This window comes from Hemicordylus capensis, chromosome 2, assembly GCF_027244095.1.
Source record: "Hemicordylus capensis ecotype Gifberg chromosome 2, rHemCap1.1.pri, whole genome shotgun sequence".
Lineage (NCBI taxonomy): Eukaryota > Metazoa > Chordata > Lepidosauria > Squamata > Cordylidae > Hemicordylus > Hemicordylus capensis.
This window is the reverse complement of record NC_069658.1, coordinates 95280525-95296313: the sequence shown is the minus strand read 5'-3', so window position 1 is coordinate 95296313 and position 15789 is coordinate 95280525. Positions and strand designations below refer to the sequence as shown.

Sequence of the window (15789 nt, the reverse complement as noted above, 5' to 3'; positions counted from 1 at the left end):
GCATATAGTTACAAGTGTCACAGGGAATAACAAAAATTTATATCTTAAACTTATATCTAAAGCAGAAAATCTGCCAGGCAGGCAGTTGGAGCTTTAGAATGATGAGGGCATGAAAGGGATTATTAAGGAGGATAAGGAGATTGCAGAGAAGCTGAATGAGTTCATTGCATCTGTATTCACGGCGAAGGATACTGACCCATTCCAAAACTGAGCTTCTTAGGCTCGGAGGCTGAAGAACTGGGCTAATTTGAGGTGACGAGAGAGGATGTTCTAAGCTGTCTTGAAAAACTAAAAATTAACAAATCACCAGGGCCAGATGGCATCCACCCAAGAGTTCTGAAGGAATTCAAATATTAAATTGATTATCTCCAAGCAAGACTATGTAACTTGTCCCTACAGTCAGGCTCTGTACCAGAGGACTGGAAAGTAGTTAATGTAACTTCAGTTTTCAAAAATGGATCCAGGGAGGTCCGGTTAGCTTAACTTCTGTGCCATGTGAATTGATGGAAAGCATACTTCAAGACAAAGTTGTTAAACATATAGAAGAAAAAGCCTTGCTGAAGAGAATCAGCATGGCTCACTAACCTTTTGACGTTCTTTTGGAGGCATGAGGATAAAGGTGATCCAGTTGACATAGTATACCTGGAGACGGTTCCCACGATCAGTGGGAGCAGCCTGGGGAGGGTTTGCAGGGAGAGCAGGCTTAGCCCACTCTCCCCGCAGAAAAGCAGTCAGTCTGCTCCGAGTGGCCGCCCACACAACTTACGGCTCCGTCATGGAGCTGGCAGGGGCTGGGGAGTTTGGGGGCCGCATTGCCCCCAGAAGATCCAGCATGCCTTGCGCAAGCACGCAGGGCATGCTGGAGAGACCCCCAAGCCAAGAGGCTGCTTTTGAGCCTCTACTCGTGAGTTGTTGCAGCACAGAGCCACGCCGCGGCAACTCACAATTGCAAAAAACGGGTTTGCGGAGCACTCGTTCTGCAAACCCGGTTTAAGCACAGGGCTACTTAAGCGGGTGACCTCCTTAGGTTCACACGATGGTAGAAAATCGGGCTAGCAGAGGCTAGCCCGATTTTCTACCATTGTGTGGATAGCCTCTTGGACTTCCAAAAAGCTTTTGACAAAGTTCCCCACCAAAGGCTATTGAGTAAACTTAGCAGTCATGGGATAAGGGGACAAGTTCATGTGTGGATTGGCAACTCGTTGAAAGACAGGAAATAGAGGGTAGGAATAAATGGACAGTTTTCACACTGAAGGGAGGTAAGAAGTGGGGTTCCCCAGGGATCTGTACTGGGACCAGTGCTCTTTAACTTGTTCATAAATTATCTAGAAGTTGTGGTAAGCAGCAAAGTGGCCAAATATGCAGGTGACAAAACTATTTAGGGTATTGAAATCCAAAAGAAATTGTGAGGAGCTCCAAAAGGATCTCTCCAAGGTGGGTGAGTGCACAACAAAATGGCAAATGTGATTCAATGTAAGCAAGTGTAAATGTAAGCAATTTCACATATACACTGATGGGGTCTGAGCTGTCAGTGACTGACCAAGAGCAAGATCTTGGGGTCATGGTGAAAGTTTAAAGTGTTAAATCAGTGCACTGCAGTTGTGAACAAGTCAAATTCCATGGTAGGGATCATTAGGAAAGGGATTGAAAATAAAAATGCTATTATAATAATGCCCTTATACAAATCTATGTTGCAGCCACATCTGCAGTACTGCATACAGTCCTAATCACCTCATCAATTCTGTAGAACTGGAAAGGTTCAGAAGAACACTGTAGAACTGGAAAAGGTTCAGAAGAGGTCAGCCAGGATGATAAAGGGCCTGGAGTACCTTCCTTATGAGGCAATCTCTGCGGCTTTTATTTTGGAAAAGATGCGACTACGAGGAGACATGATAGAGGTGTATAAAATTATGCACGGAGTAGAGAGAGTGGACAGAGAACATTTTCCCCCTCTCAACACTAGAACCAGGTGTCATCTCATGTAACTGAAGGCTGGGTAATTTCGGACCAACAAAAGGAAGTATTTTTTCACAAAGTGCATAATTTATGGAATGCAGTGATGGCCACTAGCTTGGCTAGCCTTAAAGGGAGCTTAGACAGACTCATGGAAGATAGGTTTATCAATGGCTACTAGTCTGGTGGCTATGGGCCACCTCTAGTCTCAGAGGCAAGATACCTCTAAATACTAGTTGCAGGAGAGCAACAGTAGGAGAGAAGAGATGCCCTCACCTCTTGCCTGTGGGCTTCCCAGAGACATCTGGTGGGCCACTGTGCAAAACAGGATGTTGGACTAGATAGGCCTTGGGCCTGATCCAGCAGGGCTGTTCTTACATACTGAGCTAATCCAGGGTCTATCTGGATCACAGCGCAATAACAAAAACTGACCAAGTCACTATTGTGAAAGGGAGGCATCCCTCAAATATGACTAAAAATCTATATAAGCTAAAAAAATCCATATAAAATACAAAGTAGAATTGGTAACACACACATACATATATACCCCCCCCCCCACACACACATACATATATACCCCTCCACACACACACACACACCATAATTTCTGACATGCCAGAAGTTGTTTATTACTATTAACTATTGGGATGGTACATGCCAAGCCAACATCTCTTAAAGACATTGGCAGCAATATAGAAGATAAGTGGACTTAAGTCTCTAATTGGAATGGCACTGAAGTAGACAGTTATAATTTAAGCACTTATTTTATTTGGATGTAATATACTTAATTTTATGTGCATAGTGCCCAGTTCCCAAGATAGTATAAACCAAGCATGGTGCTCATTGCCAGGAACAAAAACAAATCCACATATTTCCACTGAAGCAAGTAAATTATTTACTAAGTTTTTGTGAACATTTATTCTTTATTACTAAATAGTATAGTAGCAGTAGTAGTAGTATTTTGTACTGTAGCAGTATTATTATTCTGAATCATAACCACAAAGCAAGAGGTGACTTCAAAATACATCTTAAACAAATTGAGCAACTTGGTTCTCTGTTAGGATATTTTACTTCATGACAAAGTGATGTGTTTACAGAAAACAAAGATCCTTATGCTTTCTAAATTATGTGTGATTTAATGTTACACAAAGAGACAATCCCTTAAACTAAACAAAAACATTTCTAGGTCTATTCTAGTTTGTTACTACTATGAAGAAAAGCTACTGAGGAGGAAAAGAGGTTAATACAGTTTACAATTAGAACCAAACTAACTTTTTCTTTTTTAAAAAAACTTTAGTTCTCTGGACAGTCAAAGTTGTAACAACATGACATGTTATATGGTAGCAATATGCAAAAATTGTGATTCATGCACAGATTCAAAGAACAGATCGGGAACCTTTAAAAGTGAAGAGAGCAGGTGCGTACCTGCTTCTCCATCACTCCACACAGCTTCCTGCTGAGGCAGCATGCCCGCCACTCAGGACCCATTGCACAGCAGTGGCCAAGTGCATGGTCAGCAACCATACCGACCACGCAAATGGCCACCACACATGCACAGAGGCCATGTGCATGCTGTCACCATGTGAGGGGTGCTGGGGGGGTGGAGAGCAACAGCAGCAACAAGCTGCATGGAGTGGCAAAGGAATAGGACCTGTTCTCCTCACTTTTAAAGGTGCCCAATCTGTTCTTCAAATCTGCATGGATTGCGATTTGTTCACACCCCTACTATATGTCTCCAAAAGGCTCATTCTAGATATACCAGATGTCGATTAATGGGAAAACAGCAGTCATCTTCAAACATCCCCTTCTGCATACAGTGAACACATGTGGCAGCAGCAGGACTGCACCTGTACATTCAGCATTTGTCAGCAAGGAGCATCACTGAATGTGGAAAGGGTTTTACCATCTCAATGTGTAGACCAGGAATTCACGATTTTAGACCTCTTACAGATGGTGGACTACAACTCCCACCATCCCTATTAGCCACAGTGGCTGAGGATGATGTGAGTTGTAGTTCAAAAACAGCTGTAGGGCTGAAATTGTGTGCAGTTGTGTGTAGAGTCTTGGGGACAAGATAGGTGGTTGTATCGAAGGGGGAGGGGGTGATCTTTCTGCCCCCTCATGCATCTTCCAGGTGTGATCTTTCTGCCCCCTCATACATCTGCCAGTAGGCATGATCCCAGTGCCCCTTGGAGAGGATTACCACTTCCATTAACAGTGTTACATCACATAGTGGATGATTTTATGAACTTGTAGTGTATTTTAATTTTTCACCGCCACATCTGGCTAATAGATGATAAAGCATACTGGACTGTACTTCTGTAGCTCCTTCAAGACCACTAAAAACTTCTCGCAGTTTTGACAGCGTGTGTCACACCTTTTAGTTAATTCCCAAATTGTCTATCTTCAAGAGCCCCATTCAGATGTTATAAGAGGAGGCTGTTCATGAGTACAGTATCTGAAAATGAGCCAGAAATTCTGTCCGGTGTGTCAGTTACTCACCTGCTCCATGCAGGTCAGTCACACTTACAGCCTTCATCTGAAGTGGTAAAGGTTTGAACGTGATGGCAGGTGCTTCCACGACCAGGAGGTTCAGGCATGCAAGCCTCTCTATCATGCAAGCATCCGCCATCACGCTCATCACGCAACATCACACTTTCAATCTTCACTGCTTCAGATTAAGGCTGACCTATCCACATGGGATGAGTGACTGATGTGCCATGCTGGATTTACAGCTCATTCCTCTAATAATCTCTGAATGGGGCTATGGTAAATCAGAGTTCTATGATATTATTCTGAATTTCCTATGGATAATTAATTTTTAGATATGACTTATGGCCTACATGAGCAAGTATTTGAAAGTGTGTCTGAGAACACACCCAAGTATCCTCTGCATACGATGATCACTAGAGGTGGACAAGCCATCTGTTCAGCAGCTTGTCCACCATTACTGGTGTTCTAATCTAATTAAATAAGATAAAGACCTCTGAACTCAGAGGGACGTTCCAACCTCAAATTGTTATGTTAAGGACAAATACTAACTGATTCAGAGAAGATCAAACGGAGATGGAAGGAGTATACTGAAAATCTGTACAGCAGGGATGTCAACATCCAAGATACTCTAGAAAATATTCCCTACATGCAATAACCTCTGGTACGAGAAGATGAAGTTAGATCAGCACTCCGGTCTTTACCAAGTCGGAAGGAATTGATGGAATAGCTACAGAAATATGGCAGGAAACAGAAGAAGAATCAGTCAAGGCTCAAACCAAACTATGCCAGAAAATTTGGAGAACGACACAGTGGCCAACAGAATGGAAGAGGTCAGTCTACATACCCATACCAAAGAAAGGAGACTTAACAGACTGGGCAAAGCTTCGCACAATATCCTTAATTTTACATGCTAGCAAAGAAATGCTCAGGATCATCCAAGGCAGATTAGAGCCCTATGAAGAAAGGGAAATACCAATGTTCGATCTGGTTTCAAAAAAGGCCGGGGAACAAGAGACATCTTTGCTGATGCACGCTGGATAATTGAGAAAGCCAAAGAATACCAAAACAAGTCAATATGTGTTTTATTGACTACAGAAGAGCCTTCAATTACGTCAACCATGTTGAGTTGTGGAATATCCTTAGGAAAATGGGCATCCCAGCACATCTTATTGTTCTCAAAAGAAATCTATACACAGGACAGAAAGCCACAATCCAGATGGAACATGGTGAAACAGACTGATTCCAGGTCGGCAAAGGAGTAAGACAAGGCTGTATACTTTCTCCCGCATTATTCAATGTATATGCTGAACATATACTGAGAGAAGCTGGACTGGAAGAAGATGAATGTGGTTTTAAAGTTGGAAGAAGAAAGATCAATAGCATGCGCTATGCTGTTGACACCACTCTGATAGCTGACAATTCGGATGATCTGCAAACTCTAGTAATGAAAGTCAAGGAGCACATTGGAAAAAAATGGGACTACAACCAAATGTAAAGAAGACTAAACTAATGACAACAGGTCCAGCAACCAGCCTCAGAACTGACACTGAAGACACTGAAGTGGTGGATAGCTTCTGCCTTTCAGGATCAACTATCAACATAAAAAGATCCAGCAGTCAAGAAATGTGCCACAAACTAGCACTTGGTAGGGTTGCAATGAAGGCCTTGGAAAGGACATTTAGATGCCGTGACGTGTCTACACCTACAAAGATTAGAATTGTTCAGACAATGGTTTTCCCCATGACACTTTATGGATGTGAAAGCTGGACTTTGAATAAGCAAGACAGAAAAAGCATTGATGCTTTTGAACCTTGGTGCTGGAGAAGACTTTTGAGGATACCATGGACAGCCAGGAAAACAAACAAATGGGTCATAGAACAAATCAATCCAGAATTTTCACTTGAGGCACAAATGACCAGGCACAAACTATCATACTTTGGACACATTATGCCAAGATCCAGCTCCCTTGAGAAGTCTATAATGCTGGAGAAAGTTGAAGGAAAGAGAAGAAGAGGACGACCAGCAGCAAGGTGGAAGGACTCAATTACGACTACAATGAATGCAGCACTGAGAGAGCTTAAAGGCCATGTTGAAGAGAGATCATCCTGGAGAGAATCTATGCATGTGGTCGCTAAGAGTCGACACCGACTTGACGGCACTTAATCAATCAATCAAATAACCCCCAATCAGCTTCCAAAGAATCCTGTGTTACCCAAAACAAAATGTGAAACCCACTGGCCTATGGTACTCATTATTCTTTTTTGTCTGTGGAATGCACTCCCTGCAGAAATCCATAATCTGAATTCATTATTGGCCTTCAGGAGAGCCTGGCCTTCCAGGGTTTTTTAATTGTTGCAAATGTTTTTAATCTACTGTAACCTGGTTTTCCACGATTTTTAAACTGTGTTGAATGTTTTAATTGTTAATTGTTTTATGGTGTTTTATAGTCTCTGTTTCGAACTGTTAATTGATTTTAATTGTTTTGTTTTAATGTAAACCGCCCTGAGCCATTTTTGGAAGGGCGGTATAGAAATCAAATAAATAAATAAATAAACAACAAACAAACAAACAGCAGCCGACATCCTAACTAAGAAACTGTGCACATTAGGAAGCTCTGCAGGGATGTGACAGGATCCTGCATGCAATTCCCCTAGTCCTCCTCTGTGCGCACTGTTACATCAGAGAGCAAAGCTTCTCAGGTCTGCTTGTGCTGCAGAAGTGCAGCGAAAACAGAGGAGGACTGGAAAGTTGCATGCAGGCCTTTGTCACATCTCCACAAGGACTCTTAATGTGCCCACTTTGTTAGACTGTCAACCAGTGAACTCACGAGTAAGTACCTATCAGTTTGATAGCCAAAACAGAGTCACCTAAAATAAGATAGTGGTTTCTACAAACTTGCAGGCTTCCCTAGGTATGCAGAAGTATATGAAATGTGTATCTTGAAAGAAATAGTATTTTAAAAGCCTTAATAACAGCCCTGTGAGTATCCAGGACTTTACAGATTGCTGTGGACAGAGGGACAAGAACACTGGAGTAACTCATTTCAATATTAGAAATTAAGAAATCCTATATTTGCTGCTACATTCTGTTTGAGCCGGAAGAAAAGGACATTTTGCTACTTTTGTATTAACACATTATGTTGTAGTTGCCCACTTGAGTATTTTGTTGAAGCGCTCTACATGTTCATACCTATTTCCATTTATTAAATGTTTACCCACTTTCAGATATTTTCATGATGGCATAGCTGCCAGAAGTTTGATTGCCTCCAAGACTTTAGTGGACTGCATAACACAATATAAGCCTCAGAACACCATAGCACACATGATGTAATAAGCTATCATCATCCTGGAACTCACAGAGACCACCGGAAAGAGGTGAAAATAGTAGATATACCTTCCACCTTCCCATTCTGAGTTGTGGGAGGAAGTGGAGGAGACAAGGATCCATATTTCTAGCAGCTGTTTCATAACACTCAAAAATCTGCCCAGAGGATGTGGAGGGAAGCAGAAGGAGCTAGTAAGAGTCACAATTGAATCTCTATGGAGCACAGCCTGGGACTCCTTCAGTTATAAGTTCTGAAGACTCAGGCAACACGTAGCAGTAAGGAGGCAATTACCTGAATTCCCAGAAGTATAGACCTGCAAAGTGTGTCCTAACCCCTACGTCCAGAATAAACCCTCTATGTGTTCCTAGTCAAGAAATGTTAACTCCCCAGGTCTGATCAATCCAATTCAGTGACAAAACAGAAGAGATGCCACCAAGGATTTTTAGAACATTTCTTAACACACACATACAAGTTGACAACAAATATATTAAGGAAAAAGAGAGTTCAATGCCGGAAAATAGAGAGTACCAACTTGTAGTATTCCCAGTAAACACCCAAGACAACATGAGAAGATTCCCCACATGTCTGATACTGAAGTTATTGTCTGTTCTAGGACCCCCAAGCTGTACTACTACAAATAGCACAAATGTAAAAGTACTCTTGAAAATACCTACAGATCTTCATTAGTTAAAACTCAGACCAATTTAAAAAGTAAATAGTTCAATTGTGTGTACATTTTTACACCACAGTACCACTGAAATTAAGATAGATACTTAATATATATAATATATATCTCCAAGTATCTAACAGGAACTCTTCAGCACAGCTAAGATTTCTGTCTTCCCTTTTCTCAATACCTATTCCTGAATATAGGAATCTGTTACAAGAAAAGGTAATTATAAAGAATTATTTCGTCTGCAAAATCAGAATGACAATGGTACTATGCATGAGCTTTAGTATTTTGTTAGAGTAAGGAGTGAATGGATAAGATTTTGTTAAAAACAAACACCCATAACGATCTATATTAAAGACTCCTGAACTGTGAGAGCAACTGTGGATTCATTTGACTTAGAGCTAACTCAATTTTTTAAAGCTGTACACAAATATTTTCTTTCTCCATCTCTAAATAAGACTTGGATGCAATTAGTTTCTCCCAAAGCTAGAAACATTAAACAAAAAACAAAAGAGCAAAATTATAGAGTATATATAAATTGTTTTCAAAACAAACAATGGCGTCTCTCCAGATTACATTATTTTTCTCTAATTGAAAGTTTGCTTTTATAGTGCTCTTTTGCTTGATGATTTGTGGACTTTGTTCTTCACTTGAAGTTGCCAGCATTTAGGCTCCACTGCAGAAGCATTAAAATTACTTCAGTTTAAACACCACATCTTTTTAATGTTCAAAATGAGAGACAGCACAGATTGCATTTTAATTAAAGTGGAACATATTTCAACACAATGTGAATGTAGGATGTCTCTGGAGTGGTTTCTAAAAATGACACACTGTCTCTATGCTGTAGATTCTGCACCTTTAAATAATCAAGTTAATTTAAAGCAGTCAGGGGGAGGATTCATTTGCTTACTTGTATCCAGCTGTTGGCCTTCGATTCCACAGGGTTCTGTGGTTCACCACTGTACAGACAACATAAGCACCACATTAGAATCTTCTGGCATTCATCTACAGATAGAAAAGCAAATAATATTATTTTAAAAAATCAAAGCAGAGGGATAAACATAAGAGCAATCTTCTGTCCATGTTAAACAAAAGCTCAAGGACCAAAGTCAGGCTTTATCCTAAACTTTTTAGCCTACTTTCTGGAGGAATGAAGGCTTATGTGATCACCACACCTGTGTGTGTGTTCCCCTAATAATTTTTGTGTTTCCAGTCCAGTACAAGCCTATTTAAAAGTACATGAGATGAGCTCTTAGGACTAGGAGATCCTGAAGGGGACAGTTTTATTGTGATCCACCATCATGAAAACAAGATGGTGCCCACTCAAATTATAAGCAATGCCCCTTTAGAACATATGTGTTTACAGAATGATACAAATCAAATTTTTACAGCACGGGAAAGAGTCCTAGGAGCCAGTTCTATACAATCTACCACCTTGAAACAAGATGACAGCCACTCACACATAAGCACACCCTCATTCTTTATTCTCCAACAATTCAACTTTCCTGTTGAAAGAAGGGGAAAGTAGGCTCTGTAGAAGCTATTTAGGATTACTTATTTTTTAAATGAGATTTTCATTAATCACACACAAATCATTGCTGCTTGTATTTCATTACTTTTATATTTATAGCACATAGCTTTGTACATTTTTAATAGAAAAGCGGTATAGCATTTGATAAGGAAATCTTTGCAGTTTCCTTAACTTTTAAGAATTATTGATAAATTTAAGTCTACAATGAAAACAGTTATATTCCATCAAAAACCAACCTCGTCTACCAAATTCAAAGTAGGGTCATCAACCAAAACATCATAAAGTAAAGGGCAAGCTTTCAGGTTCTCCAGAACTCTTCATCAGACTAGATATCAAGCAAAAAAAACAAAACAAAACACAAGAGCAGGGGGAGATACAAAGCTAGGCTTGATACTAAAGTCCAGAGTCTGCAGTTTCTAGCCATCTTAAGAAGAAGCCTAGGAGGCGTTATGCAGATCCTGAATCCTATCTTAAGGCTCTTACAGACTGTCTTTAAAATAAGGAGACAGTGAGACACAAACTGGTGGCACCAGCTTTCCACTAGAAAGCAATCTTGCTGCACCACGGACATGTTAGAAGGGACAATTTTTAAATAATTTTTCATTATTAGAAGCAATTGAAAACACACCCTGCAAAAGAAAACAGTATCCAGATAAGATTACATGTTCTTCTAAAAATACTTAGCACTTCCAATCTTAGCACATATCATGCATTCAAAGTATTTCACATGCATCACCTCAGTAATAGTTTCAGCAGCTTTGTAAGGGAACCAGTTTATTCCCCACACCACAGGCAAAGGGTCACCTAACATGTTTGTGGTTGCAGTGAAATCTCAGCTAGAAACTTCCCAGCTCACATTCTCAGGCATTACAATACCCCAGCTCTCTCCTAGTAGCCTATTATGTCCATCTATAATTCTTATTTCTTTGGTTTCACTTCATTTTATTCAATTTTCACACACTCTCCCACTCTGAAAAGTATGGCCATATTGTATTCAGAAACAATACAACTATTCATTTCTCTGAGGACTGAGTTTTTTCCACAACTCAGTAGTTTCTTGTACTACTATTTATTTTATTTATTTATTTAGCACATTTTTATACCGCCCTAACCCAAGGTCTCAGGGCGGTTCACAACAAACAAATACTAAAAGTTAAAAAGCTAAAAAGCTTGGATTAAAAGATAAGTCTTTAGACCCCTTTTAAAAGCCACTAGAGATGGGGAGACTCTTATTCCCACGGGAAGTGCGTTCCAAAGTCTTGGGGCAACAACAGAGAAGGCCCATCCCTGGGTGGCCACCAAACGACATGAAGGTAGCCACAGACGAGCCTCCCCTGATGAACGTAGTAGACGATGGGGATCATGCAGAAGAAGACGCTCTCTTAAATACCGTGGGCCTAAGCTGTTTAGGGCTTTATAGGTTATAACCAGCACTTTGTATTTTGCCCGGAAACCTATCGGCAGCCAGTGCAATTCCTGTAATATAGGAGTAATATGGTCTCTTCGAGATGACCCGGAGACCAACCTGGCTGCCGAATTTTGTACTAATTGTAGTTTCCGGACTACGTACAAAGGCAGCCCCACATAGAGCGCATTGCAGTAATCAAGTCTGGAGGTTACCAGCAAGTATACTACTGTTTTGAGATCATGAACTTCAAGAAACGGACACAGCTGGCGTATCAACCGAAGCTGATAGAAAGCGCTTCTGGCCACTGCCTCAACCTGGGAAACCAGGGAGAGGTATGGATCCAGAAGCACTCCCAGACTGCGTACCTGTTCCTTCTGAGGAAGTGTGACCCCATCTAGAACAGGTAGATCAATATCGCTTCCCGAGTGACGACCGCGCACAATGAGTACCTCCGTCTTGTCTGGATTCAATCTCAGTTTGTTATCCCTCATTCCAGCCAATCACTGTCTCCAGGCAGGCATTCAGGGAGGATATGCCTTCTCCTGATGAAGTTGACATGGAGAAATAGATTTGGGTGTCATCAGCATACTGATAACACCCAGCACCAAATCTCCTGATGATCTCTCCCAATGGTTTCATGTAGATATTAAAAAGCATTGGAGACAGTATGGAGCCCTGTGGGACCCCATATAAAAGCTCAGATTTTGAAGAGCAGCAGTCTCCAAGCAACACCATCTGGAATCTGCCAGAAAGGTAGGAGCGGAACCACTACAAAGCAGTGCCTCCCACCCCCAACACTCTCAGACGTTCCAGAAGGATACTATGGTCGATAGTATCGAAAGCCGCCGAGAGATCCAAAAGGACCAACAGAGTCACACTTCCTCTGTCCATTGCCAATTGGAGATCATCCATCAGGCCGACCAAGGCAGTCTCCACCCCATAGCCCGCCCAAAAACCAGTTTGAAATGGTTCTAGATAGTCAGTTTCCTCCAATACCGCCTGGAGCTGGGAGGCCACCACCCTCTCAATCACCTTGCCCAACCATGGGAGGTTGGAGATGGACCCCTCAGAGTTTAATAGCTACAGGCCTAAGGCAGGCTTCTTAAGAATAGGTCTAATAACTGCCTCCTTTAAACAAGGAGGCATCCTGCCCTCCCTCAGAGAAGTATTTATAAATGCCACCAGGCTCTCCACAACAACCCCCTTGCCAGATAGTATAAGCCACGTCGGGCAAGGACCAAGCAGACAGGTGGTAGGACACACCGTTCCGAGCAGCTTGTCCACATCCTCAGGAGTCACAAACTGAAATTGATCCAGTCTAACCACACAAGAGGAGTTGCTGGATACCTTGCATCTGATACCGCGATAACTGTGGAGTCTGAATCTAGATCTAGATTGACCCGAATACGAGAGACTTTGTCCACAAAAAAATCATTAAAAGCATCACAGTGGGCAACTGATGGTTCCAAATTCGGATTCAGGGGAGTAGGGGGCCCTACTAGCCCCCTCACAACCCTGAATACTACACAGTACTAACAAAACATTTTCAAACACTGACTAAAATTAATGTGCAATATATCCTTCAATATTTATCTAATGTTACTACCCATAAGAGTCAAATCATTAAACTAGAATTCATCATAATTTATCATTATATTGCTAACCGATAACAGAGCATGTGGATAGATAGGGCCAGAGCCTCCACACGCTCTCATTACAGGGAGGGGAGGGCATTTAAGGGTGCTGGGAAGAACTATAAGGCATGCCCAAAAATATTAGTTTTGTGGGAGGGAAGCCTGGACCTCACCCCAGAACCAAACCCCATGCCAGGAAAAAGAGAGAACATATACTTTGCAGAATTTAATAACAAAATTAAAAATAAAATAAAAATAATAAAACACATTCATTCAGCAGCACCAAGAAAAACTCAGATTCTATTAGGAGCGGAGAGAATTTTTTAAAAGCTTTATGCTTTTGCCTAAAAGATAACAGCTATTACTTCACTGTCAAAAAGCAGTGAGAGTGGCACTGGACACAACAAAACCAATAAGGAGTTTCAAAGGCAAGGTGACACAATTGAGAACCCACTGTTCTGTGTTGCCATTCTCTGCACCTCAGTAGGTGTGGACTTTCTGAGCTCAGTCTTTGAAAGTGATCTTAATGGTTGGGCAGGCTCATAGATACATCAACAGTCAGGTCTATTCAAGCCAATTGTGAATTTAATTTAGAGCAAAGTGTTAATGACCCATATTGCTGGTTTTTAATATCTGGTCCTGCAAATATTTCATGCTCTCCCCTCCGCCACCTCCCCATTCCAGGCTCTTTTTCATTTCTTTCAAACTACATTTTCAACATCTCTAGATCATATCATCCTTACACAAGGCTAGCATTAGTCTGGATTGCTGCCTGTTGATTCCAGTGGGATCAATATCTAACTTTAGGTGGATCAGGCTATAATGTATTAAACATTTTAAGTTATTGTTTTAGTGGGTACTGTACAAGCTCCAACAATGAAAACAGTTATTCACAAATCTAGTTTCAAAATACTTACCATATCCAATGACAAAAGGATTCCAACAAAGTCTTCCTAATAATTGGCCAATTAATGGGAATCTTTGGACTGCAGCAGTGCAGTTCTACAATTAAAGAAAATACTCAGCTTCAAAAATGTGTGTGTCAGCATATCAAATGATTTCAATGAGGATAATGGACAAAACACACATAACATCAAAGACAAAGTTAATAGCCAGTAACACAGCTAGCCCCTGTATTGTGTTCTCACATTGTTACATGAATCCTGTGCTGCACCACTGTAACACATTTATGCCTTTCAGCTGTACCAGTGTACCTGCACAGAGGAAGGTCAGAAGTGGGCAGAGAAGAAAGAGATGGACATTCCATATGAGCACCATAAGATCAATCTCACTCCATGTACATAATCAATGCTAAATGCTAGGTGAAATATGAATGTTAAGTGCAAATACTGTATCACTGCATAAAGACACTTCCAGATAACATGGAAACAAAATGATCATGAGCTCCATAAAAATGCAAAAGGTCAATGCACAGATTGAAGGACAGGATCATGACTAAGCAGGCTGTAGTATAAGATTACAACTACCTTCTTGAACAAGTGCAACTGCTTCTACTTCTACTACAAATGGGATCATAGCTCAGTGGCAGTAGGGGTGTACACAAACAGTTCATCCCGAACCGGTTCGCCTCAAACCGGGGCTAGTTTGAAGGTTCAATCACTGACCAAACTGGGCCCGATCCAGGTGAACTGGTTCAGGATGGTAAGGGGCATTCCCAAGGCAGCAGTGATGGGGGGGGAGGAGCTGCCAGTTGCTCAGAAAAGGAGAGGGGAGTGTGCTTGCCATGCTGGGAGGGTGAGTGGTGGTAAGCAGCCAAGGTAAGCAACTCCCCGCTCCCACTGCTGCCACTCGGGAGTGCCCCTTTACTTGTAAAGGGGAATTCTCGCCAGTTACTCCTTTACAAGTATATCCCCTGAACTGGTTCGGACCAGTTCAGTGGTCAGACCACACCTAGTTCAGCCGGACACTGAATCGTACCGGGATGGTCAGTTCGAATTTTAACCAAACCAGCCAAACTGGTTTCGTGCACATCCCTAAGTGGCAGCGCATCTTCTTACCATGCAGAAGGTCCCTGTTCAATCCCTGGCATCTCCAGGTAGGTCTGAAAAAATACCTTGTCGTGAAGCCCAGAATAGCTGCTGCCAGTCAGAGTAGACAATATTGAGTTAGATGGACCAGTGGTCTGACTTGGTCTAAGGCAGCTTCCTATGTCCTACATGCTGTTTTTCAACAAAAGTTCTCAAAGCTGTTTACACAGAAAACTAAATAATAAATAAAACCAATCCCCTGTCCCAAAAGGGCTCACAATCTAAAAAGACACCAGCAATAACCACTGGAGGGATGTAGTGCTGGTGTTGGATAGGAACAGTTGTTCTCTCCCTGCTAAATATAAGAGAATCACTGCTTTTAAAAAGGTGCCTCTTTGCTCTGTGCAGTCCACAGACCGTAAACTCAAGGTAAGTAATCTCTCATCACATACTAAGGTGAGAGTGTCCCCTGCTAACTAAGCAAAGAAGCACCTTTTAAAAGTGGTGATTCTCTTTATTTAGCAGGAGGAGGGCAACTGGCCCTATCCATCCCCAGCACAGCATCCCTCCAGTGGCTGTTGGTGGTGTCTGATGTTTCTTTTTCAGATTGTGAGAGCTTTGGGGACAGGGAGACATTTTATTTTATTTATTTAATATCTATGTAAAGCATTTTGGAAACTTTTGTTGAAAAGCAGTATATAAATATTTGCTGTCATCATAAAGAAATCACAGCTGTGATCAAATTTCCCCCATGTAGTGCTTTCCCCATTCAAGCACTGCTGGA

The 15789-nt window shown here is 41.5% G+C and overlaps 1 protein-coding gene across 9 annotated transcripts in view; it reads right to left on the bottom strand.

Moving 5' to 3' along the window:
* The window catches only part of FANCC (FA complementation group C), a 141623-nt gene that overhangs the window by 84538 nt on the left and 41296 nt on the right, over positions 1-15789 (bottom strand). For all 9 annotated transcript variants that reach the window (XM_053301062.1, XM_053301061.1, XM_053301057.1 and 6 more), the window contains exons 3-4: positions 13935-14019; positions 9355-9449 (exon numbers count right to left, since the gene is read on the bottom strand). In XM_053301062.1, coding sequence (XP_053157037.1) covers positions 9355-9449; positions 13935-14019 — 180 coding nt within the window. The remainder of the gene's footprint in view (positions 1-9354; positions 9450-13934; positions 14020-15789) is intronic.